The sequence below is a fragment of the Myripristis murdjan genome, chromosome 7 (assembly GCF_902150065.1).
Source record: "Myripristis murdjan chromosome 7, fMyrMur1.1, whole genome shotgun sequence".
NCBI lineage: Eukaryota > Metazoa > Chordata > Actinopteri > Holocentriformes > Holocentridae > Myripristis > Myripristis murdjan.
The window spans coordinates 7,802,690-7,827,025 of NC_043986.1; the positions used below are offsets into that span (position 1 = coordinate 7,802,690).

General features: G+C 41.4%; 1 protein-coding gene across 1 annotated transcript in view; it reads left to right on the plus strand.

Annotated features, from left to right (window-relative positions):
• celsr3 (cadherin, EGF LAG seven-pass G-type receptor 3) overlaps window positions 1-24,336 on the plus strand; it is a 171,490-nt gene that overhangs the window by 69,480 nt on the left and 77,674 nt on the right. The window contains 10 exon segments of the mRNA XM_030056322.1: window positions 2,238-2,353; window positions 3,234-3,373; window positions 4,300-4,320; window positions 4,571-4,728; window positions 6,757-6,920; window positions 7,549-7,674; window positions 10,309-10,478; window positions 12,425-12,610; window positions 16,933-17,043; window positions 17,912-18,080. Coding sequence (XP_029912182.1) covers window positions 2,238-2,353; window positions 3,234-3,373; window positions 4,300-4,320; window positions 4,571-4,728; window positions 6,757-6,920; window positions 7,549-7,674; window positions 10,309-10,478; window positions 12,425-12,610; window positions 16,933-17,043; window positions 17,912-18,080 — 1,361 coding nt within the window.

The following is a 24,336-nucleotide window of genomic DNA, read 5'->3' on the forward strand; positions in this document are numbered from 1 at the left end:
CACACATCGCTCTGGCACTCAGCCGTCTCCCCTTGACGTCAGCGTTTTATTTAGCTCCGCGCTCGCTGCTAGCTGCACGCCTTGGCCTGGTTTCCACTCCGGGGCTAAACAGGACTTGATCATTATTCATGTCACTCACTTTCTCCCGGAGCATTTTATCTCCGCGCTGCAAAAAAGTGTTCGCCTCTTATGTGGCGTCCAAAACTGCTCTGGGAGTTTCAGTGGCTGTAACGCTGCCCGATAAAGCATGATGGGTAATGTGAGTCTGGAGTCAGAAGGGTCGCTCAAACCTGGGATGTGAGATGCATGCAGCTCAAATAAAAGGCAGAACAGCTTGAAATAACATGAGCATCAGCAATATAATGTATACGATTAACAGAAGCAAAACATTGTGTTATTATTTAATCTAATCTGATTCCAATTTTGACTGTAAGGCTTTAAAAATGTTGTTTGCCTTCTCAAAATCATTCATAGATGAGATTTTATGTTTTGCAGTGAGCGTTAAGTCAACATTGTGAATTCAAGCCGGCATGCAATTAAAATAATTTGATTTGTTTCCTGCAAGGCATCATTTTGTCTGTCGTGTTTTCGCAGCGGTGGAAGAAGTACTCAGATGTTTTACTGAAGTGAAAATAGCAAAACCTAAAAAAAAAAAAAATACTTAAAAAGTAAGCAAAAGTAAAAGCCCTGCATTCAAAATCTCTCTTAAGTAAAAGTGCAAAAGTATTTTAATCAAAATATACTTAAAGTAGGGAAAGTAAAAGTACACAATATGCAGAAAGTCATTCATCTCAAGTTATTGTACTATAATTATTGATGCATTAACGTGTTCAGCACTTTAATGTTTCAGCTGTTAAAGGTGGCACTAATTTTAGTTACTTTACATACTGCTGGGTAGCTTAACCTGTAAAAATATATCATAATTTATTAGTTGATTTATAACTTGCATTAACAATCTAAATCTGCAATTTACCTAGCAGTGTAGTGGAGTAAAAATTACAGTATTTCCCTCTGAAATGTAGATGAGTAGAAGCAGATGTATAAAGCAGCATGAAATGAAAATACTCAAGTAAAGCAAAATCACTCAACATTGTATTTAAGTACAGTGCTTTGCTAAATGAGCTTAGTTATATTTGCTGTGTTTTTGAAAGTAGCAATTAAGTCATGTGACTCCATTGTTAAGTGCAAGTTCTTCCATTTTTACACTTTTTTTGGAATTTTTGGTTTTCCCCACGCGTCTTGTTTTCCGTAAACTGCACTGCAAAAACTCAAAATCTTACCAAGAATATTTGTCTTATTTCAAGTCAAAATGTCTTATTTCTAGTCAAAATATTAGTTATTTCTGAGGCGATCATGTCTTATTTTAAGTGTAAAAAGATATTTTGACTAGAAATAAGACATTTTGACTGAAATATTCTTGGTAAGATTTTGAGTTTTTGCAGTGCGTGGACCCTAACCTGCGATTAAGGGCTCTGAACAAACATATTTCTCTTATCTCCTGCTTTCAAGAATTTTCCTGAAGTGAAAAGTGTGTTATCCCTTCGGCAGAGTGAGTGATCAGGTAAAGCTTACCTGTTTCAAGAAAATAAGCCGCAGTGACCGTCTTTCTTTGAACGGAGTGACACTGCCTTTACGCACAGCGAATTATCTGGCGTATAATCTCATATCCTTGGTGGGATTTTCTTTCTTTTTCTCATGTCTCACTTGACCAATTTTTGTTTTAAGGTGGCCATTTTTTGCAGTGGTCTTTTTTTTTTTTTTTTTTGCATCTTTTCGCCCGGAGGATGCTCTGTCATCTGCGCCACAGCATCAAATAAACGAATAGCCCGTTTTTGATCGCACCATGTAAACATGCCGGTCCCCCCCGGCCTCGCTGTGGAAAACTATTGTGTGCCTCGGAGAAGCTGGAGGACGATCTGCAGTAACATGATTTATGAATTATGGTGCAGTTTCAGCAGCCTTTGTTTTTCCGTCGCTGCGCTGAGCCTGTGTGGATCCTGCTGGAGCGGCATGCAGAGGTCGCTCGGTGCCACCGTGACGATAACGCCACGACATCCCATAATGCACCAACAAAGCCAGAGTTAGGAACATGAACATGTATAAAAATGTATAAAATGTGTGCAATCACTATGGAAATATGAAGATGGCTGTACATGAACAGATCTGACATGTGTGTTTGTGTGTGTGTGTGTGTGTGTCTGTGTGTGTGTGTGTGTGTGTGTGTGTGCGCCTCTCAGTTTTGCCACCCTGGAGAACAGTGGCCTGCTTTTCTACAACGGACGCTTCAACGAGAAACACGACTTCATCGCTTTGGAGATCCAGGATGGCCAAGTGGTGCTCAAGTACTCCACAGGTGTGTGTGTGTGTGTGTGTGTGTGTGTGTGTGTATTAGAGTGTGGATACCCAGCTTGAGCCCGGACAAAAATTTAGAAATAATGTTCCAGTTCGGTCACATCAGTGTTGTTTTAGTGAGAAATGATGGCCCTACTTTCTGCTCTGGGCAACTTCTTGTATAGTGCTGGAGTTTACGTGACGACACTGAAGGCAACACGTAGGCTAATTCAGGTGGTAAATATAACTGGCAAGACTTTACAATAAGAGTACAACAATTAACGTTAGTTAATGCCGTAACGGTTAATTAACTGTTAGTTAGTGATTATTATGGCATTTACTAATGTTAATAATATCTACAATAACCCTTAAATAACATATAAATTAATACCTTAGCATGAACAGCATTAGTACATGATTCTTAGACACATTAGTTAACGGTTAGTTAACTGTTACTTAATGTTTATTACCTGTTACTTAATGTTTATTACAGCATTAACTAACGTTAATTGTTGTACTCTTATTGTAAAGTGTTAACATATAACTTTGCAGTGGAGGACAATTAAAATCTCAGGCTTTGGTCGGGTTTGGACAAAAATATGCAGCCCGATCTGCTTTCTAGTGTGTGAGTGTGTGAGTGTGTGTGTGTTTTTATGCCTTTGTGCATGAATTTCTTGTATAACTAAGACAAGAACTTAAAGATGACAAAAACCAAGTGAGAACATTTTGGTGGTTGGATTAGAGGGGAGGAACCAGCCGTCCATGTGGTTGTGCGGGTTGGAGGATACTTGACAAAACCTAATCGCAGCTGGGAATGAAAGAATTAAAATAAAATTAAATTTAAAAAAAGTCTAATTGTGCCTGTGGATTAATTCCCTGCCTGTGTTTGACACCTCGTCCAGGTGAATCGTCCACTCAGGTGAGCCCCTTCCTGCCCGGGGGTGTGAGCGACGGCAACTGGCACACAGTCCACATCCACTACTACAACAAGGTGAGCGCATTCAGAGTGTGTGTGTCCACATGTGTGTGTCCACATGTGTGTGTGTGTGTTTCCTTGATTACTTTTCATTTTGATCTTACTTTTGACGGCACATTTCGCCTTACCTCTCTTGATGTTGTGTTTTTGAAGTGCTTTTCATGGCATTGCGTTGTGATTGTCTGCATGCTTACTTTTATTATTATTATTATTATTTATTTATTTATTTTTTGGCGCTTCTGATGCGTCGGCAGAATTGTTGTTCAGGCGTCGTGCTGACAAAGGAGTTTGAATCGAGGAGCCGAGCTGTTTGAGTGCGATTACGTGGGCGTGCGTTTGCTTGTCACCGCTTTATTCACGCATATTCTCCATGCTACACTTTTAATTTTCCTCATGTTCTTTCATTTTCCTCAGCCAACTCCACTCTATGTGAGTATGAGTGTGTGTCAGGGCGCACATACACTTCTTTTCTTTTCCTTTCTTCCTTTCTTTCTTTCTTTCTTTCTTTCTTTCTTTCTTTCACCAGCAGACAGTAAGTGAAGTGTGAGTGTCTGAGTGATTTCCCCCCCCCTTTTCTTTCTAACATGATGTACAGTAGGACTGCAATGCAAGAAATCTCTGTCTTAGCAAGTCATTTGTTCTTTTATTCAGCCTTTAAATCTTGTATTTCACAAAAAAAAAAAAAAAAAAAAAAGGGAAAAGGAAAAAGGAAAAAAAAACGGCCCGGGAATGAGATAATCCCACGTGTATCTAATGCAGTTTCACGTGTGTCAGGATTTTTTTCTGGGAACAAGTTTAAATATGTTGAAACAAGGCAGAACAAGGCAGATCAGCCCACCAGGATGAAGTAAAATGACTCTTGATTCAGGAAAATTCTGGAAACAAGTTGATGAGCATTGAACACGAGTGGGATTATCTCATCCCACTGGGAGTTTTTTTTTTTTTTTATTACGTTGACTGAAGGAAAACAAGATTTTAACACTGAACATGAGACTAAGTGGCTTAAAATGGAGGTTTCTCGCAGTGTGTAGATGTTGACTGTAGTTTGTGTGTGTGTTGGGAATGACTGGATTATTGTGTATAGATTATCTGGTGTGTGAGTGTGTGATAATCTCTAGAAAGCTGTGTTTCTTGCATGCTTCTTGCTGTCGCGGTCTACATTGTTTTCCTCTGTGTTCTCTATACTCAAATCCGTGTGTTTGTGTATGTCTGTGCCATTGTGTGCTGCACAAATGTGTGTGTGTGTGTGTGTGTGCTGTGCAGCCGAAGCGCAGTGTGAGCGGCGAGGCCCAGGGTCCGTCGGACGAGAAGGTTGCCGTGGTGAGCGTCGACGACTGTGACACGGCCGTGTCGCTTCGCTTCGGCACGCAGCTCGGAAATTACAGCTGCGCCGCGCAGGGGAAGCAGACCAGCAGCAAGAAGTGAGTTCATCTTCCTCTCTGCTCTGCCTCTGCTTTCTTTTTCCCTCCTCCTCCTCCTCCTCCTCCTCTTTCTCCTCTTCCTCCATGTATTTACAGTGCTGTTTTCTTTTGTGCTCAGTGAATCGACGGCCCCCCAACATCTGGAAAATTGCCCTCGCAGCACGGGAGCGTTAATAAACGAAAACCGATCATCTGTCCACCCATAAAGACACAAATTACAGCTGCAGTCAGAGCACAGTTGCTCGTTTATGGCGTTGCACACATCCAAATAAGAGCCATTCTTTCACTGCAAGCTACTTTTCCACTGATTCATGGGTGATTCATGGGTCTCAAAATCAAAATGACCCCTTAAATCTACGAGAAAATGCAGGAAAAAGAAAGATTCAGGGACGATTCAAACAGAAATTTTAAGAGATGCTGCTTTTTTTTTTTGGACCGGAAAAAGAGTGACGACGACAAATCTGTACATCGCTCTCTCTTTAATTTGGTTTTTCCGTCTTCTCAATCCGTCTGCTGGATGTTTGTATATTTCCATCCGACTTCATTTCCCCTCCTTTCTTCTTCTTCTCCTCCTTTCATTTTCTCTCCGTTTCTCATGCCCATCCCAGACACTGTCAGTCTGTCGTTTTTAAATCGACTGGATTTCTCACAAGTGTCTGCTCGGTTTGACCTTGTCAGAGTCTCTTAGTCTGCTCACACACACACATGCACACACACACACACACACACACACACACATTGGAAGTGTCCAATACAAGTTATCCTCCACTGCATGGATGATAGCACGGGTATATGAGCGTGCACACAGCGTCACACTTAGAGTACAGCTGCACAGATTTATAGACAAACTCACACATGCATACATGAGCACATAACACTCACTCACACACACACACACACACACACACACACACACACACAAAGTGCGCTGTCATGGTGCTGATGTGTGGCCTCGCCTCTGTAAGCTGTAATCACGTCGGCTGTGCTCTGTCAACACGAAGTGAGGCGCAGAGAGGAGAGCAGACGCGGCAGATCAAAGAGGGAGACCAAAAGACTGACGCCGTGTCTCTTCCCTCTTCCTCCGCCCCGCTCGCCCCGTTCCTCCATTAATGCCTCGCCCCGATACTTACTCTGCCGTGACATCCGCTCTCTCTCTCTCTCTGTGTGTCTCTCTCCGTCTCAGTGTTTGCTGTAACTCACATTTAATCTCTTGTTTGTTCAGCGGCGCCTCTTGTCTCCCTGTCGGCCTCTGTGCGTCAAACTCTGCTTCTTTCTCCACGGGCGTCACTGGCGTGGCGTTTGACAAAGACAGATCTTAAAAAAAAAAGAACTACTAGAAAAAAAACAACAAAAACTTTGCTTAGCTTTGGAGGGAAAAAGATAACGCTCCACGAGCTGCATCTCGCCTGTTTCTGCCTCTTTCTTCGCGCAGTCCCTCGACTGAGATTTACTGTCTCCCTCCTCTCATTTTTCTCTCTCTCTTTCCGCCCTCCATCCGCCTGTCTGTCACGTCATCCCGCCTTTTACGCTTTCTCTCCCGGTATTTGCTGGAACGCGCCGCTTAATCTGCCGTTTGTTCATCTGCCGCTCCGTCTCCGTCTTCTTTCCCCCCCCGAAAACGTCTCGTTTTTTCTCGTTTTTCTGTCCTCCCTCTTTTCTCCGCCTCGCCTTGTCACCCACCTTCCAATCTCGATGTTTGCTTTAACTCGCGCCTAATCGTTTGTTCATCTGCCCCTCCGTCTGTCTCTCTTTCTTCCCCCGTGTTTTCTGTTTTTGTCCCCTAAACGCCGCTGCCTTTCACTCTCTCTCTTTCTTTCTTTCTCTCTTCTTCCCTTCCCGTTTCTCTCGTTTCTCCCCTCTAATTCACTGTCTCTCCTTCCTCTTGACATTTACCTCTCACAACACTTTTAATCTCCGGCGTCATTTAATCCCCTTGCCTTTCTTTCTCGTCCCCGTTTTCATGCTCCCTTGTCTTCTACCCTCCTCCCTGCCTTCCTCCCTTCTTCCCTTTCCTTTTCGTCCCCGCAGGTCCCTGGATCTGACCGGTCCGCTGTTTCTGGGCGGGGTTCCCAACGTGCCCGACAACTTCCCCTTCGGTACCCGGGAGTTTATTGGCTGCATGAAGGAGCTGCACATCGACAGCAAGCAGCTGGACTTGGCAGGATTCATCGCCAACAACGGCACTCTCCCCGGTCAGCATCGCAGACCGTAACTCTTCCAAGAGCCGTTTGATGCATTCATGGCGCGTTTAAGACGTTTAAAAAAAAAGACCCATTTGGCCCTCGGTTCACGTCCCCGGGCTTATTTTGATTTTGCTGTGAAATAAACTGAATAAATACTGCACCACTGCTCAGTCACAAATCATGTGCGCGCTGAATGGGTGCTCATGAATGTGCAGTATTGCTGTTATGAAGCAATTATTCAGCTATCGTGAAAGTGGAGTTGTGATGTAAATTGATAAGTGATTGTCTCTGAGGGTAATTTTGGCACATATTAACTCCAAATTTGCATTTGGTAACAGTCGGCTGATTTCATCAAGTTGAAAAAATGAGGCGCTTGTGTCATGCACTGCAACGAAAAATCCATCTTAACAAGTAATTTCGACTCATCAAGTACTGAAATCTTATTTCTCTTCACAAAAGTGATAAAATCTCCCAGTGGGATGAGATAATCCCACTTGTTTCCTTTTTTTTTTTTTTTTGCAGTGCAGTGAGGCAAATCTCATATAACACCCTGCATCTTTCGAGGTAGTAAATCATTGCAGCCTCGCTCTGGTTACTGATTCATCGGTGATGTCGTTGTCTTCATTGCCTCTGATAGGCTGCAGCGCCAAGCTCCCCTTCTGCAAGTCCAACCCCTGTCAGAATGGAGGAACCTGCAGTGTGAGCTGGGAGACTTTCTCCTGCGACTGCCCGCTCGGGTTCGGAGGCAAAGACTGCAGCCACGGTGAGATGAGCCTCATGTTTTCAGGCGCCACGTGTTGCATTTATAACATCTCTATGTCACTGTCACATTAATAGTGATTGCTTGGTTTTACTACAATAAGCAAGTGAGAGTATGTTGCCAGTTTCTCAAAATTTAGACTCTGATTGAAGACTCTGAAGGAAAATTTCTGGCACCTTCTGGGTCAGACAATAAATTCTATCTATCTATCTATCTATCTATCTATCTATCTATCTATCTATCTATCTATCTATCTATCTATCTATCAATTTGTTCCTTCCCCTATTGCACAGAGGATGCTGCTTGTTCCTCACTCCCTTCTTCCTTTTTTGTGCCAGAAAGCATTCTCCAATTGTGCCATAGAGCAACACATAACTATTTCAGTGCAATAAGTGATCTATTTTATTTTATCTTGTTTTATTTATTATATAATGTATATATTTTTATTTCTTTAAATTTGCTATATATTTTCTTACTTTTAACTTTTCTCAGGGATGCACCAGCTCAATTTCATTGTATGGTGTCCTCAGTAGCACAATCACAATAAAGCTTCTTATGTCTTATGTCTTATAAAACTTGCAAATGAGATATTTTTAGTTTATGCAAGGCAAAACAAGTCTCTACAATACTTGTTTTTATGTACAAAAATTAAACAAATTCTTTATTTTTTATTTATTTAATCTTGTGATCTGTGGATACTGCTGAAAAACTGCGAATTTCCTTCAGGATGAATAAAGTATCTATCTATCTATCTATCTATCTATCATTACTTATCGATGTTAAAATGCGACAAGTAGCGCCTTTAAACCTGTTGGAAATATTTTCCTATCTTGCGTATGATTGTTCAATAGGTTAGATTTCAGAATAAAAGTATAACATAAAAGAAAAGTATAAATTACCTTTTAAGTTTTGGCTTTTTCACCTTCAGCACTGAGAAATGCTATGTCATCTTACCAGTAACAGAAGTAAATAAGTCAGACTGCTGATCGGCACTTTTCCGCTCCCTTTTCCAATGTATACTCTCCATTTTGTGCTGAGCCATCAGAGCCATAGGCTTTTAGAGCACGAGAGTGAAGTTAGTGTATACGTGAAACGCCTGATTATGCGGATGCACGGACACAGAGATGGAGAAGTCAGTGGCTGAACGGGCGGATGGACGGATGAAAGGAGACATTAGCGGGTGATGGATGGAAAGATGAGGGGAAAATTAATACTTAAATGGATGGATGGCTGAGCAGATGGATTAAAAAAAAAAAAAAACTCTGAATGAGTGAAGAAATGAATTCCTTGTTTTCCCTTTTACTTCCACAGGAAATATCCTCCTTTTAGTTAAATTGGATTTCAGTTCATTTTCTGCTAAAACTCCTGTTTTTATATTCATTATGTTCCACCCCCAAGCCTTTTGTTTACTTACTTTCACTGATATCAATACCTCCACCTATTAATCATGAATATTTACCGTACACATAATCATATCTGCAGCCCGTGGAGACGAATGATATCAGGACGGGTTAGCAGACCGAGCCTGAGTGCCCTTGAGCCTGATATCTGGCTTCACTTTCCGTCCAAAACTGGATAAAACCTCGGTGATAAAGCACAAACGAATAGCCATAGTCTCGAGTGACCTTAAGATGCCACTGTCATTCATTTGTATTTACTGACACGGACAAAGTGAAACCTTCGAGAGAGAAAAAAAAAAAAAGCTTCTTGTGGAATTAAATCAAAGGTCACTTTTTTCTGTGTGCTGGGAGAAAATGCTTGATTTGAGACTTTAACATCCTCGGTTAAGCAAACAGCCGTGCAGAGAAGCATCGAACATTTGTGGTTCACAGTTGGAGCTACGAAAAGAAATGAGTTCTATGTGAGTGTTAAATCGCTTAATCTCTTCAAAAACTGTTCATGCCGTCAGATGTTTTGCTTGTGCACAATTTGTTGAGCACAACTACAAATCTTTCCTCACAAATTCACTTTGTCTGTTTGTACAAATCTTTCACCAGTGCAAAGATTTAAATTGAGTTGATCCAATAGTATTTATATAGTTAGTTTTGTTTTCTTTAAATATTCTAATGAGGTCATATGGGCTGTGATATGTCTCAAAATATGTGTTATTGTCTAGAAGCTCAAAAGCAGTACAACTCTGGCTTTATTCTATAGCGAGTGGCCAAAATCAGGGTATAATAGTCCTCCAATCCATTCAACCACATAAATCCAACCCGCGAATATGACCCATTTCCTAAATTAGTAATGCGTTAAACCCACACAAGCATCTCTAATATGACCCAAAGGACAGTTTCCTGATCGAGCTAGCTGTTTTTTAGGTTAGGTTAAGAAAGGGTTTGTCATAATGGTTAAGATTAGGAAAAGGTCACGGTTAAGGTTATAAAATGTACTGTATGTTGTAATAAGTTACTGTACAAACAAACGATGGTGGCGTCTTTTGCTGGAGGACAGTCTCCTTTGTTTATATAAGCACAACAAAAAAAAAAAAAAAAATGAAAATCCGATCAAAATTGTGTCTTCTTACAGAAAACATGTTTTATTTTGCAAAATCGCATGAATAACAGGCATCTTGAGGCCGTTCATTTGTGTTCACTTACCTAATTTCTCTCTCTAACGCCGCCCCCTCCTCCCCCTCAGTGATGCCACACCCCCACCGCTTCCTGGGGAACAGCGCCCTCTGGTGGGACCTGAAGAACGACGTGACCATCTCCACCCCCTGGTACCTGGGCCTCGTGTTCAGAACCAGAGCCAGAGAGGGGACGCTGCTGCAGGCACAGGCGGGGCAGTACACCAGCCTGGTGTTCCAGGTGGGCAAACACACACACACACACGCACAAACACACACACATACAAGCATAAATGGCACGGTGTTGAGCAGGCTAACCTTTTATCTGTGCAGCAGCGTTGCCTCCACTTTGTCCAATCTGTCGTGACGATCAAAACTGTGCGGCTACACAAAATCTAAAAGTGTGATTGGCTGATAGTGTGTCTTGCTTCTCTTATGAATTTTTTCTAGTTTTCTCACTGTAAACTGATGAAGTGCTCCGTCTCCTCCTGGCTTAAAAAAAAAAAAAAGTCTGTGCCCACAAATAACAGCAAAAATCTCAGCAGAGAGACAGCCACTAATCTCCCTTTTCCACCAGGCCGGAGCCGGAGCAGAGCCAGTTCTGCCTCGGTGCCTTTTCAGAACTCACCTGCATTTCGACAGGTTTCAAAACTGGACATGCGTTGAAATTGGGTGTAATTTCTAGGCTTTACACGATCAGGATTTTTGGGGCCGATCAGTGAGTTTAAATAAACCGATCACCGATCACCGATCCGATCACATGAGGGAGCAATATGTCTATTTAAATAACTTGTTTATTTACTGTATATACTTATGTACTGTTTACTGAGTATCAACAATCATCTGTCATCATCAATTATCTGTCTCAGACACTTTGAAGAAGTCCCACACCACCGACACTTTTTTTTTTTTTTTTTTTTTTAAATCCGACTGTGAATGATTCAAGATTCAAAAAACGTTACTGTCCGTCACATAGTGTAGTGACAGGGCTCAAAACTAACATGGCGGTGGTGTGGCACTTCTTCGGAGTAAATGAGACAGATAAAACAAAGCAACGGGAGCATCTGCAAAAAGTTTCAACACGACAATGACGTCATTGATCGGATCGGCGAATTAAGACATTACAGCCGATCACACAAATTGCATAAAATCAGATCGGTGGAGAGCCTGGTGATTTCTGTGGGGATCCAGAGTGTCAGCAATGCGTCTGACCAGCAGTTTTGTGGAGCCGTGTCGGTGCCAGCTTTTTAGCACCGGCACCAGGGCTTTTTTGTTTTTTTTTTTTTCAGTGCAAATGCATGGAACCAGTTCTAGACTTATGCACCGGCACTGTGTTGGTGGAAAAGAGATGGAAGTGACTTGAGGGCAAAATCACTTAAGGGTTTCTCCAAATTAGTTTCCCAGACTAAACCTGTTGCTTCCTGTGGAAAACAAACAGGAGGCTGCTTCTTGCCCTCTCTGTGCTTCCACTTCCTGGTGTGGCTGTGCATGAATTTGCTTTCTCTTTGGCTTTACTGTAGAGGATAAACATCTTGGAATTGTTTTGCCATCGGCCTTTCACTCCCTCTGCCATCTGCCGCTGCTGGAATCTCAAAAAACACAAACAAAAAAACAAAAAAAAAAAGGCAGAAATCCGACCTGGTGGCACAGAGTAAAAGGCTGTGCAGAGGCTGGAGGAGGCTGCCAGCCTTCTTGGCGGCGGCCTTGTTTTTTTTTTTTTTTTTTTTTTTTTAATCATGCTAATGTCTCAAAATGAATGCGGTAATGTTTTATTGATTTTAAAGCGCTACATCTGGCAGCCTCGCTCTGAGATGAAAAATGTCAGAATGCCTGTTTTGTCCGTTCAAGGAAGCGCAGAACAAAACGCTAATGGCGCTTCCAGAGACGGAGAGAAAACAGCAGCGTCTTGGCAGGAGTACAGCCAGACAGTGGATTTCTCACTCCCACACACACACACACACACACACACTCACACAGGCACACACAGGCACACACAGAGAGAGAGAGAGACACATACACATACTCCTCAGTCTCTTTCCCCCATCACTTTCAGCGACTGATGGTAAACACACCTACACTGTCTCTGTCTTTTCTTTTGGGCTCTACGAGTGTGTGACTCTCTCTCTCTCTCTCTCTCTCTCTCTCTCTCTCTCTCTCTCTCTCTCTCTCTCTCTCTCTCTCTCCCAGGTGATAAACGGTCAGCTGGTGTTCTCTGTGACCCGGGGGTCCACCAGGCCGGTGCGGCTGCGCTTGGATCAGGTTCAGGTGGCGGACGGCCGGTGGCACGACCTCCAGCTGGAGCTGCGAGACGTTCGCAGCGGCCGCGAGACGCGTTACGTCGCCACGCTGCGGCTCGACTTCGGCCTGTTTCAGGTGAGAGCCCCGAATAAAAGCCCAGGACAAGGCAGCCGGGCGGGGTTTCTAAGGATAGCAGACGAATCTAATTAAACTGGGCATCCACGACTTCTAAGTCTGAGCAAGTTTGAAAAGGAGTTATCTTGGAGAGTTTTGCTAAATTTGATTGTCTATTTTAATACCTAAAAAATATTAAAATGACTTAAATTATCATTTATTAGAGACTTTTTTCCCCCTGTAGTCCCTGGGCTGTTTGCCCTCCGTATCCACACTTAAATTACAATAATAAAGAACGAGGTTGTTATCTGCTTCACTAAACAGATAACAACCTTTGAGTTCATGTCCCTTAACACTTTTCTTTCCTCTTGTCTTTTCACTCATTTCTCATCTTTAATCACCGACGTTTATTTTTGTTTTTAAAGTCGCCTTCAAATCGAATTCAAACTCAGGTAGCTTTAAAAAGATCTTAAAAAAGATGCAGATCTCCAGATGGAAGGTGAGATCAAGTGTGACTGATAGAGGAGTTAAATCAGACTTGTAAAGCAATTAATTTAATGAAGAGAAGAGAAATCCTTTCTAAGATCCTCTAATCCTGAATATCTCCCACCTCAAGGAGGCGAAATCCGTCGGCAGTTAGCAAGACATTCAATCTCAAATTCAGTTTCAACACTTTGGCGTGCAGCGCTGCGACCAGCAGATATTCTGGTGACCTGGAGACGCACTTTGCCCCTTCGTGTGGCGTTTCTGTGCTCGGCACAAAGGTGGGACTTACACTGGAAATGTGTTTGAATGGAGGACGCGAGGCGAGATGTTGCTTCTTTCACTGCTGCCGCTCCCGCCTGTGTGGCTGTTATGAGACACGTTACGCGGCTTATTATGCCAGATATTATGCTCAGCGAGGTAGCTTCAACAATACGCTGTCAAGGACAGGAGCGGCATAGTGGAGTGAACATCTGACATGCTGCAAATGTGTTTACAGAGCTCAGAAAGTCAGCGTGGTTCTTTGTGGCGTCGCGCTGCGTTTTGCACACTTTATGTCGGCCTGCGTGTTGAGCAGGAAGCCAACATGATGTTTCTGCCGTATAAAAACTACGGCAGAGAGAAGCTGAAGTGAACGTGGCCCGACTCGATGGGACCTTTTGCCAGAGGAGTTGTGCCCATAGACTGTTTTTTCTTTATTGCATTAGTTACATTAATTACTTAATTTAACAAAAAAATCAATAATGAAAGCCATTTCTCCTTGATTTATCAATTTATTCCTCGGACATAATGCATTTCATGAAGCTGAGTGTTAGTCTCCGAACCTCTTTAATATATTCCATCACACCAGGGTCCTTTATTTTTCTTCACACAAACCAAAAATTGCACTCATGATGTGAAATTTGTGGTGCAGTTTTTCAGGAATTTCCCAGAAAACTCTTGATGCCCGTATCTTAAAACAGTCCAGAATAAAGCGGATCATTCCTCAAGTTTAAAGAGAATGAAACTCGATTTAGATGAATTCTTGAAATGAGTAGATTTGCGTGAGAAACAGTTGATATAATCGTACTCCACTGCCGCTTTTTTTAAACTTAACATATGAGACAAAACTCACACTACAGAGAATCTGCATGTTAAGAAGTCATCCTCAGTGTTGAAATCTTGTTTTTCTTCAGACAAGGTAAAGAAAATCTGCCAGTGGGATGGGATAATCCCACGTGTTTCCAACGCTGATCACCTCGTTTCCAGAATTTTCTTCAATCAGGTGTTGTTTTCTTGGTTCCAGTGCTCTGATCTGCCTCGTTCTGCCTTGTTTCAACAGATTCAGACTCATTTCCTTAAAAAAAAAATAAATAAAATAAAAAACAAGTGAAACTGCACTGGAAACCAGTGGGATTATCCCCTCCCCCACTGACAGATTGTGTTAACATGGAGATTTTTGCAGTACAAGACTGAATAATAACTTGTTGTGTTGGATCATTGTTGCAGTCTGTGTGTCGCCCCTCAGCAAACACACGCTTTAAGTTTATCAGCTTCAGTGCGGGTCGGTCGGGGAGAAAGCCTCGCTCCGGGGCGTCTCCAGGTCTTTTGCTGTTGTCTTGAAACGCTGAAACATTTTCGAAGCTTTTCCAGGGAAAACCGCCGGGCCTCTGCACGAGCGGAAGAACAGAAACAGGAGAAGGTTTTTAGTTTTTCTTTCACGTTCGTCCTCTGAAGAACGACGCTGAACTCAACTGAACCGTCAGTCAGATTACTCACTTATACAGCTTCTCATCTTCTCTTTATCCCACAACAATGGCCCCTCCCCCCGACCACACACACACACACACACACATTGAAAACTCCATTGCAACTGAACTGTAGCTTCACACTCCTTGACCTGGTAACCCTGTAACCTTTCGCCTTTTCTTTTTCAAACCCACTCACACACACACACACACACACACACACACACACGTGCACACACATACACATTCACACACACTCACACACAAACACAGATGTTCTCCTAACCCAGTCCCGTCTCTAAAGCTGTGGCCTGGTAATCCCATAGTTTCCCTAATCTCTAACAGATTAATATATCAAACTCTACTGGATGACGTCTGTTGGTGTGTGTGTGTGTGTGTGTGCGTGTTATGAGATAAGATGTTATGAATACCGGTCCTATGTTTGTAAACATTTTGCATCTCAATGAACCCAGCTCACACACACACACACACACACACACACACACACACTCAGGACAATCAGGCTCCTAAATGTTCGACCTGTTTTGTACATAACACCGGGCTTTTCTTGTTTGTTTGTTTTTTTAATTTTTATTATTTTTATTTTATTTTTTGTGTTGATTTCAAAGCGCTTTCCCTCTCACAACACATTAATATCACACTAATACCATCAAACTATACTTCTCATCTTTTCATTCACCAGGCTAAATAATCTTCAAAGTGCATCGAGCAACGCGTTGAGCAACTGCTGCCGGAAAACTCTTTTTAATATATGCAGTTATTCGGCGTTTTATCTGCCAATTAGACGGTAATTAGTCTCTAAAATCATTTTTGCACCATGAGCACCTTTTACCGGCTAAGATCTCATCCTCTTTTTGAAATATTGATAAACGGAGCTCGGCGATTCTGTTTTCACGTCTAAGTCGCCTGTCAACACGGCTGTGAGACACCGTCAATATTATCAGTCACACGTCGACGTTCCTCTGCGGCGTTTTCATCCGACGAACACGTGAAGCCATTTCATCTGTCGTTCCTCTCACTTCATCCCGTCATTTCTCCTTTCACTTTCTTCCCCTCTTTCCCTTTGGCGAGAAATTTGAAGTCTAATCCAATAAGATTCCTGGGACAAAATTGTTGGAAAATCATGGGAATCTGTGAGCCTTAGTTCAGTATCTCGACTTTTCATCTTCTCTTTATGTTCACTTCCCCTTCACAATGAAACGGGACATTAAACTTTAATCAGACCTCTGAGTCTGAGTAGTATTTTAACATTTTAGTCAAAGGAAAAACTCATGTTAGGTTAATATAAGTCTTGAAAATTCAACACTTTAGTCATGTAAAAGTCAGGAGATTTTACATTTGACATACAACAGGAACCCTCTTTCATTCTCTGACTTTACCTAAATACAGTTTCTCTTTATATTTGTCTATACTCCTAATATGCACCATAGCATTTTGACTAATTTAGTGGCAAATAAGGAGGGGAAAAGGAAGGGACTTCTAGTTTGTTATTTTAATAAGACATCAATGCAAGGAAAAATCAATTATATTTTAAAAGGTAACACTTTACAATAAGAGTACAACAATTAACGTTAATAGTTAATGCCGTAATGGTTAATTAACTGTTAGTTAGTGATTATTATGGCATTTACTAATGTTAATAATATCTACAATAACCCTTAAATAACATATAAATTAATACCTTAGCATGAACAGCATTAGTACATGATTCTTAGACACATTAGTTAATGTTTATTACCTGTTACTTAATGTTTATTATGGCATTAACTAACGTTAATTGTTGTATTCTTATTGTAAAGTGTTACTTTTTTAAAAAAACAACAACTCATAAATATCTGCCTTTTTCTTCTCAAAAGGATGTCAGACATTCTTGCCTCGTAATCCTTTCTTTTTCTCCATTATCCCACCATCCTCACACAGTTTTTCCATGACTCTTATCAAAGATATCACCAAGTCAGAAATGCATTCAAATAACGGCATACTTGCCTCACATGCCTTGTGTGTCCTTTTGCCCATGTGTTCAGATTATATGCAGCTATTAATAACGACAATGATCTCTGTCCTTCCCTGTCTCCCCCTCTCTCTCTCTCTCTCTCTCTCTCCGTCCACCAGGGAACGGTGATAGTGGGGAACGAGATTCATGGTTTGAAGGTGAAACATCTGCACGTGGGAGGAGTGCTGGGCGCTGGGGAGGTGCAGAACGGGATCAGAGGATGCATACAGGTGAGCCTGGACGGGCGGATGGATGAGGAGATCAATCGACTGACGGATTAAAGGGTTTTCCGTTTTTCAAAAAGGACATTTAGAAAAGTTTTTGTGGCTGAAAATGACTTCCATGTTGGACTGTGTTGAAGACTCACAAGAAGCTGACGGTGTGGTTATGCCATATATGATTATAAATGATGGGAACCAGTGTTTTAATCTGGCCTTGGTTGGAAAATAACAAGTCGATCTTTTAAAAGAATAGTCCAACATTTTGGGCGCAATTTTTTTTTATTAATTTTTTTAAATTTATTCTTTATTTCATTCATTTATAATAGAAAAGAACAATTTAATATAAATACAAATGTTCCCAGATCTTGAATGAAAGGGAGCAGAAAGAAGAATAATTTTATTTAATCTGCCCCTTTATCCCAAGAAATCCATTTACAAACAACATAATTTAAAAAACAACAACAAAACAAACTAGAAATAAAATGAAATACAATCATTTTTTTCCAAGTGAGACAAGATGTTGGATGCAGTTTTCACCTCTGTACGTCCATCGGTTCTGTTCCTATGGGCAGCATTTTGTGTTAGCTTAGCATAAAGACCTGAAGTCAATAGGAGTCATTAGCCTAGCTCGGTCAAAGTGAAAAAATAAACCTCACAGCAGCTCTGAAGTTGTCTTATTTCAACATATCAACAAGTCAGAAACAGGGTATTTTGCCCAAAACGTTGAACTACTCCTTTAGCAAAGTCTCCAGTTTCTTGTTTTATTTTCTCATATCCCAGTAAATTTATTAATAATGTTGAACTCGAGCATAAACCTCTCTCTCTCTCACTCTCTCTCTCTCTCTCTCTCTCTCTCTCTCTCTCTCCCTCTCCTCAGGGTGTTCGGTTGGGCGTGCGGCCGGATGCCCCGCCCCTGCCCCGCCCGTCGAGAGCGGTCAAGGTGGAGACCGGCTGCAACGTCGGCAACCCCTGTGTGTCCTCCCCTTGCCCCGCCCACAGCCGCTGCTCTGACCAATGGGAGCGTCACACCTGCATCTGCGAGCCAGGTGAGTGGACGAACGAGATGATTTAGTTTGAGTGGAGACGAGTGATGATGCGATGCTGTGGCTGGGTGAGCGATATAGTGATTTACGACAGTGGTATGGGTGTGTGTTTTTTTTTTTTTTTTTTTTTTTTACTTTTTACTTTTTATGTCTGTCTTCGTTCAAAGGTATAAAAATGCACACGAGATGACATTTTATTTACTTTATTTATTTATTTATTTGACAGGGACAATGCAGTCAAACATAGTTACAGGCTCTTCCACAACATTGGAGTACAATACAAAATATATCAATTAAATATACCATACAATCATATGTCGTCCTTGTGGCTCACCGCATTTCAACGAGCAAATTCCTAAACTCCTCAATGTTCAAAAGTCCCGTTTATGGGCAAATTTAATAACATTTTCTGCAGTTTTATGTAGAACAAAATCTCTCAAGAGGAGTGAAAGGGGCTGAAATGTTGCTTTTTTTGCTTTAAAGAAGTTCCAAATGAAATTTTAAATGAAAGCTGTCAGACTTTTACTTTAGTCACCAGGGGCCTAATTAGTGCCCATTGTCAGGGCAAGTGCCTGTTTATTCACAGCAGGCACACCAGGGTCCATGGGAAAAAGTGGAGGCGCTGGTTGTGGACACTCAGACTTTGCGTCCTTCTGAAATCCAAACGGTTCGAAGGACTGTAAATTCCTTCTGAACTTTTGTTAAGCATGTTCTCTGTCATCTATGAAATTTGCAAGCCGATAAAATTAACGCCCTGGGAGGAGATAGATTTCATGCAAAGTGGAAATTTGGGTGAAAACGTGACTTTCAAATGCAAATTGCGGACTTCCTGTTGGTTTTAGGTGGGGGGCACGAGCACGAAAAATGTCGGCCTTGATGAGATCTACGTTTCGGCGCTGGTTTGGTCTTTCTATCACATTCCTGTGGCGCTACCGAGCCCATTTTTGCACCGGGGGGTTTCGATTTTTGATTTTATCGAATTTTTCGCCAGACCTGGTGTGTGTGCTGAATTTGGTGAGTTTTTGAGCATGTTAAGGGGGTCAAATTAAGGGTTAAATTGATGTAATAATAAGAAGAAGAAGAAGAAGAAGAAGAGAAAAACCTTACAAATACAATAGGGCTTCGCACTGGGACAGTGCTCGGGCCCTAAAAATGAAATTAAGTGTTGCACTCATACGTGAGACTTTATCATTATTATGGTAATACAAAAATTGAAATGAGCAACAGGCTGCCCAAGGGAAGCTATCCTCTTCTGATGTTGCCTTTTAAATATTAAGGCGGGGAATTTGTACAGACAAACTTAATCAAATTAAAGATTTGCGGTCTTGTAACAACTGACTTAATCTTGCACGACTCATCAAGTCTTAACAAGGGATTCAAGGCAAAAACAGTCGCCTTTTTATTGATTTTGCAAGTCAAATCCACATCAGTCATGCAGCGACGTTGTTGTAGATAAAGTAGGTCAAGCGAAAAAAAAAAGATTTTAAGGCTTGCGAAAGTTTACACACAGTGCACCTGAGATTTTGCACTTGGGCAGTGACTGATAAAGACAGGAAGTGTGCGGAAGAGACGAACCTGAGAGATTATAATGTGCCCCGTGTCTGCGTAGGCGTGCTGTAACTGGGTTAAACAGATATTTGGGAAAGCATAATGAGTTCCCGTCCACCTGAGACCGAGAGAAAAAGACCGACTGCAGGCGAACTTCCCAATTCTCCTTAGTCAGGTGAATATAATGAGGCAGAATTAATGTGGAGGAGGAAGACCTGATTAAAAAGGAAAGGGAGACGGTGGAGCGAGAGGAGTAAAGGGAAATAGAGAAAAGAAAAAAAGACAGAAAGCGAGGGAGAGGGGAGAGGGGGAAAGCAGAAACGAAAGAGGGCACGCAAAAGATGAAAAAGAAGGGGGAACAGAGAGATTGAAAGCGTTAATGATTAATGAAGAGAGGGCGGTGACAGAAAATAGAGTGTAAAATAAACACGAAAAGTTTGGAGGCAAAAAAAGAGAGAAAACAAAAAGACTTAGAGGAGCTCAAGAGAGAAATAATGGGGGAAGAGAGAGAATAAGAGAGAGAGAGAGAGTGAGAGAGAGGAACACGGCGCAACAGCAAAGCAAGACAAACAGCCTGAAAACATGGGTGACACTTTTGGGAATAGATCCACATAAAACTGGCATATGTACACACAGAAACACACACAACCAGAGAGAGAGAGAGAGAGAGAAAGAGGCAGAAACTGAGAAGATCGGAGAGAAGATGGAAGCGGGAGGTTGAAGAATGATATCTGATATTTAGTTGGTGCAGATGTGACAGCTGTAATTTCTTTCCTGAGGTCCTGATTTAAAAAAAAAGAGAGAAAGAGAGAGATAACGAGGAGAGATTGATGAATGATTATGATTAAAGGAGAGAGGAGAGGATGGACTGAGTAAGAAGAAAAAAATTACCACATGAATAAAGCGAGGAGGGAGTTAGGAAAGTTGCCGATATGTTCATGAGGTATCGTCAACCGCATTCCCATGAACACGTTTATCATGCGCACTTTGCTGTATTGAATTAAAAAATGCTCAGTAGCAAAAGCAAATGTCCAATAAAATCCCCCAAAAGTGCTCGGTGGAGTTAGATGCACTTTATATTTGACCAAAAAAAAAAAAAATGCGATGAATTGCAGGGCAAATGCATCTGCCAAATAAACAAGGTGTGCACACAGGATTTAATCATGTGACCAGTGACCTCTGACCCCAGATGGAGCTGCTGTCATGGTGGATGGCGGTCACATCAACAGGTGCGGGTGGACAGGTGAAGAAATCAAGACGTTAAATTTTATATCTGCAAAGGACGGAGCGGCGATATTAGACAGGACACAGCAGAGCATTAATATCATTATCATTATCCTGATGGATTCTGCCCATCTTTGCAAAAGCGGCCACAACCAAGTAGTCGCACACAAACCAGCTGCTTTTGCGTGTGAATGAGAACCGATTACATCAGATGAAGCTGCAGTTATACCACAACCTGGCTTTGAAAGTGTAGATCTACTGCTTTTGCACGCTCTTACGAAGGATTGGACAGCGGTGAGTCCGAAATGAGAGAGAGAGAGTTTTTTTTTTAAGACGTTTATTATGTGTGTGAATGGGAAAGCTGACCCACTGATGTGCAGCAGTCTGTGTGTGAAAGTCACCTGAACTCGACCAGCTCTTGAACTCTTTCCTGTCTCTTCTCAAACTCTTCACCTCTCTGCCCTGGAAGTGCACACCACGATGTACCGGGAGCCAGCAAAATATAATTATTTTGTGATACAAACTGAATCGCTGTGCATTATTTCTTACTTATGGAGTAGAAAGACTGGGACTGTTTGAGGAAAAAGGATGAAGGACACAACTGAATGCATGTGGATACATTAACCATTTGACATGAAATGTTGACTGCAAGTGATTTCACTAAAAAAAAAAAAAAAAAGTTTAGCAAGATTTCAAAAATATAAAAGTTCGAGAGTCAGAGAGACTGTTAAGAGTAGAGTTGATCAATTGTTGTCTCACTTTAATCTTTAAAAACTCATGATCCAGTCCTTACTCTTTCTTTTGGCAAAAGACAAATTCATAAAGTTTGATTATCTAACCAACTATCTAAATGTTCTTTTTCCTCATAATAAATGAAAGAAATACTTGCCTTAGCTAGACTGGGAAAAGATGTTTCATACCATTTTCTCCTCTGTGCAGCGAGTGGTTTGGTTCCAGTGGGTAGCATTTCATGTTAGCTTAGCATAAAGACTTGAAGTCTATGGGAGTCGTTAGCCTAGCTCCATCAGAGTGAAAAAATAAACCTTACAGCAACTCTGAAGCTGTCTTATTTACACAGTGGATCATGTGGATTTGAGAAACAGTAGGGGAGAGTGGGGTAAATAGTGCCAATTTTTACTTAAAGTGCCTTTAAAGCGAGGGGATTACAGTAATGCCTCCAACTAAAATATGCACATATAGTTTAAGATGTTGTGCATCCCTGGGAACAATCACTTTGGATCTTATATAAACTGTTTGAGAAATATAGCTTTCGAAAAAAAAGTGGTTTTGTGGCACAATTTGCCCCCGGTGCGGGTAAATTGTGCCATTAGAGAGAATACACTGGGGTAAATTGCGCCATTGATAATTGAAGTAAAACAGATCATTTTAATCTCACAAATGATAATGCTATATAAAAGCAAAACAAATTCAATACAAAATTATTTATTTAACATTTATTTATTATTTTAACAAGATCACAGGCCACTTTTCTATAACGAGGCCGAGCGCCACATGAACACATACCCAGAACAAAATAAAACTTCCAAAATGAGCACCTGCAAATCATCTTCATCTGAATCTGAATAGTTTTAGTGATCAAAGGTAAGATGACAATGTACAATAACAATAAAATACAATAAAGTAATATATAGTATATAATCACAAGTTGTTCCACTGGCACAACTTACCCTAGGCCCTTTGGCACAAATTACCCCAGGCCCACCATTTTGAAAAAAAATGCATCCCCCAGCTGTTTTGAGCTAACATCATGCTAACTGTATAGACTCATGGTGTAGCTTACTACAGTACTAAAACCTGTGTGAACTGTTTTCAAAGTTTTCTATAATTGTTCAAACACAGCGATCAAAAAACCTTGATCATGGAAATTTTACTTTGGAGGGCAAAAAAATGTTTTTTGAACTTAAATGTGCTTTCCTCTAAAGCCATGTGTCTCCCTTCATTGCAGGATGAGTGAAATGGATGTCTCTTCAAAAATATATGGTCACATGACCAACTTCTTCTATAGTTTTCTAGATAACAGGGGTGGCACTACTTGCCCCTTGGCACAAATTACCCCACTCTCCCCTACGCTCACTTTGAGGGAAGCAGGCTAACGATTCCCATAGACTTCAAGTGTTTATGCTAAGCTAACTTGAAATGCTACCCATAGGAACTGAACCACAGGATGCACAGAGGTGAAAATGGTATCTTGTCTTTGTATAAAGGGTATTTTGCCCAAAATATAGGAGTATTCCTTTTAAGAAAATACAGAAAAATCTGCAGTGTGCATCTGCAGTAACAGGGAGAAATCTCCTTTTGGCACATGCTTCGACCATTAGTTTTATTAGTAATGAACCAAACAGACAGACGTCTTCATTATAGGGTGATATGATTGGATCTGGAACAGCGGTCTGTGACGTGAAACCGTGATTTGTCACATGAAACTATGTGCCACAGCAGTCTGAAACAACAGACCTCTGAGTGTGTCGGCCGGCCAATTAGAGCCGAGCGCTTAACAAAGCCCTGTAATTATGACAAATAATATCCCTCTTTTCCTTAAGCTTCTCTCAAGCACCCTTGAATCTGTTTTAAAAGCTTCACCCCCCCTCCCCGCAGCACCTCGTTCACCTGATTCATCGTCTCATCTGAGGCTGTCGCCCGGCTCTTCTTTCGCTTTCTTGGCTGGCCGACCTTGACGTCTCGCCGGCTGCCTCCGCGGTGACAGCGATACCGAAATCCTGGCGACTTTGATTCGTCACCTGACTGGCTCAGCCGACTTTTTTTTAATTTTTTTTTTTTTTCTTAAGGAAATCACGGTCAATGCAGCGTCTTTCAGCCGCCTCTCTGAAGCACCTGCTCTCCCTTTGAGGCCGGTCCCTGCTCGTCTTTTTGCAGCCGTCACATCAAACCTGAAGTCTCTCCTCTGTGTTTCCGAGCTAATGGCTCCAGTTCAAGCGCCGTCTCTGCTCACACGTAAATTTTTTTTGGCATCAAAAACCTGAACGGGGATGCCTAAACTGTAAACTTTTTTTTTTCAGTATCACAAAAAAGGATTTTACTCTTGTTCAAATGTGGAAACCTTTATGCCAGTAAAAAAAAAAAAAAAAAAAGTGCAGCAAATAAAACACATAAACACAGATGTCAGATCAATGAATTCAATATCGATTGACAAACTGAAGTCAAATAAATGCATTATTGTTTATTGATATTACACAACAGACCTTTCAGCAGCCTTATTCCTGCTGTCGCTTCAACAGTACTAATCAATTCTACAATTTATTATTTATTGATTATTTATTTATTTATTTATTTATCTATCTTGAGAAGTGGAGGCAGCAGGTCAGTCAGCAAATCCAGAGTCAATCCGGATATCTGAAAATCTGTTTGGTGGATCGCCATGAAATTGATCATGAGATCTTTATTTAAATCAAACTATAACAAAATAATAATAATCAATACTAAATAAAGGTAAATAAGAAAACAAAGG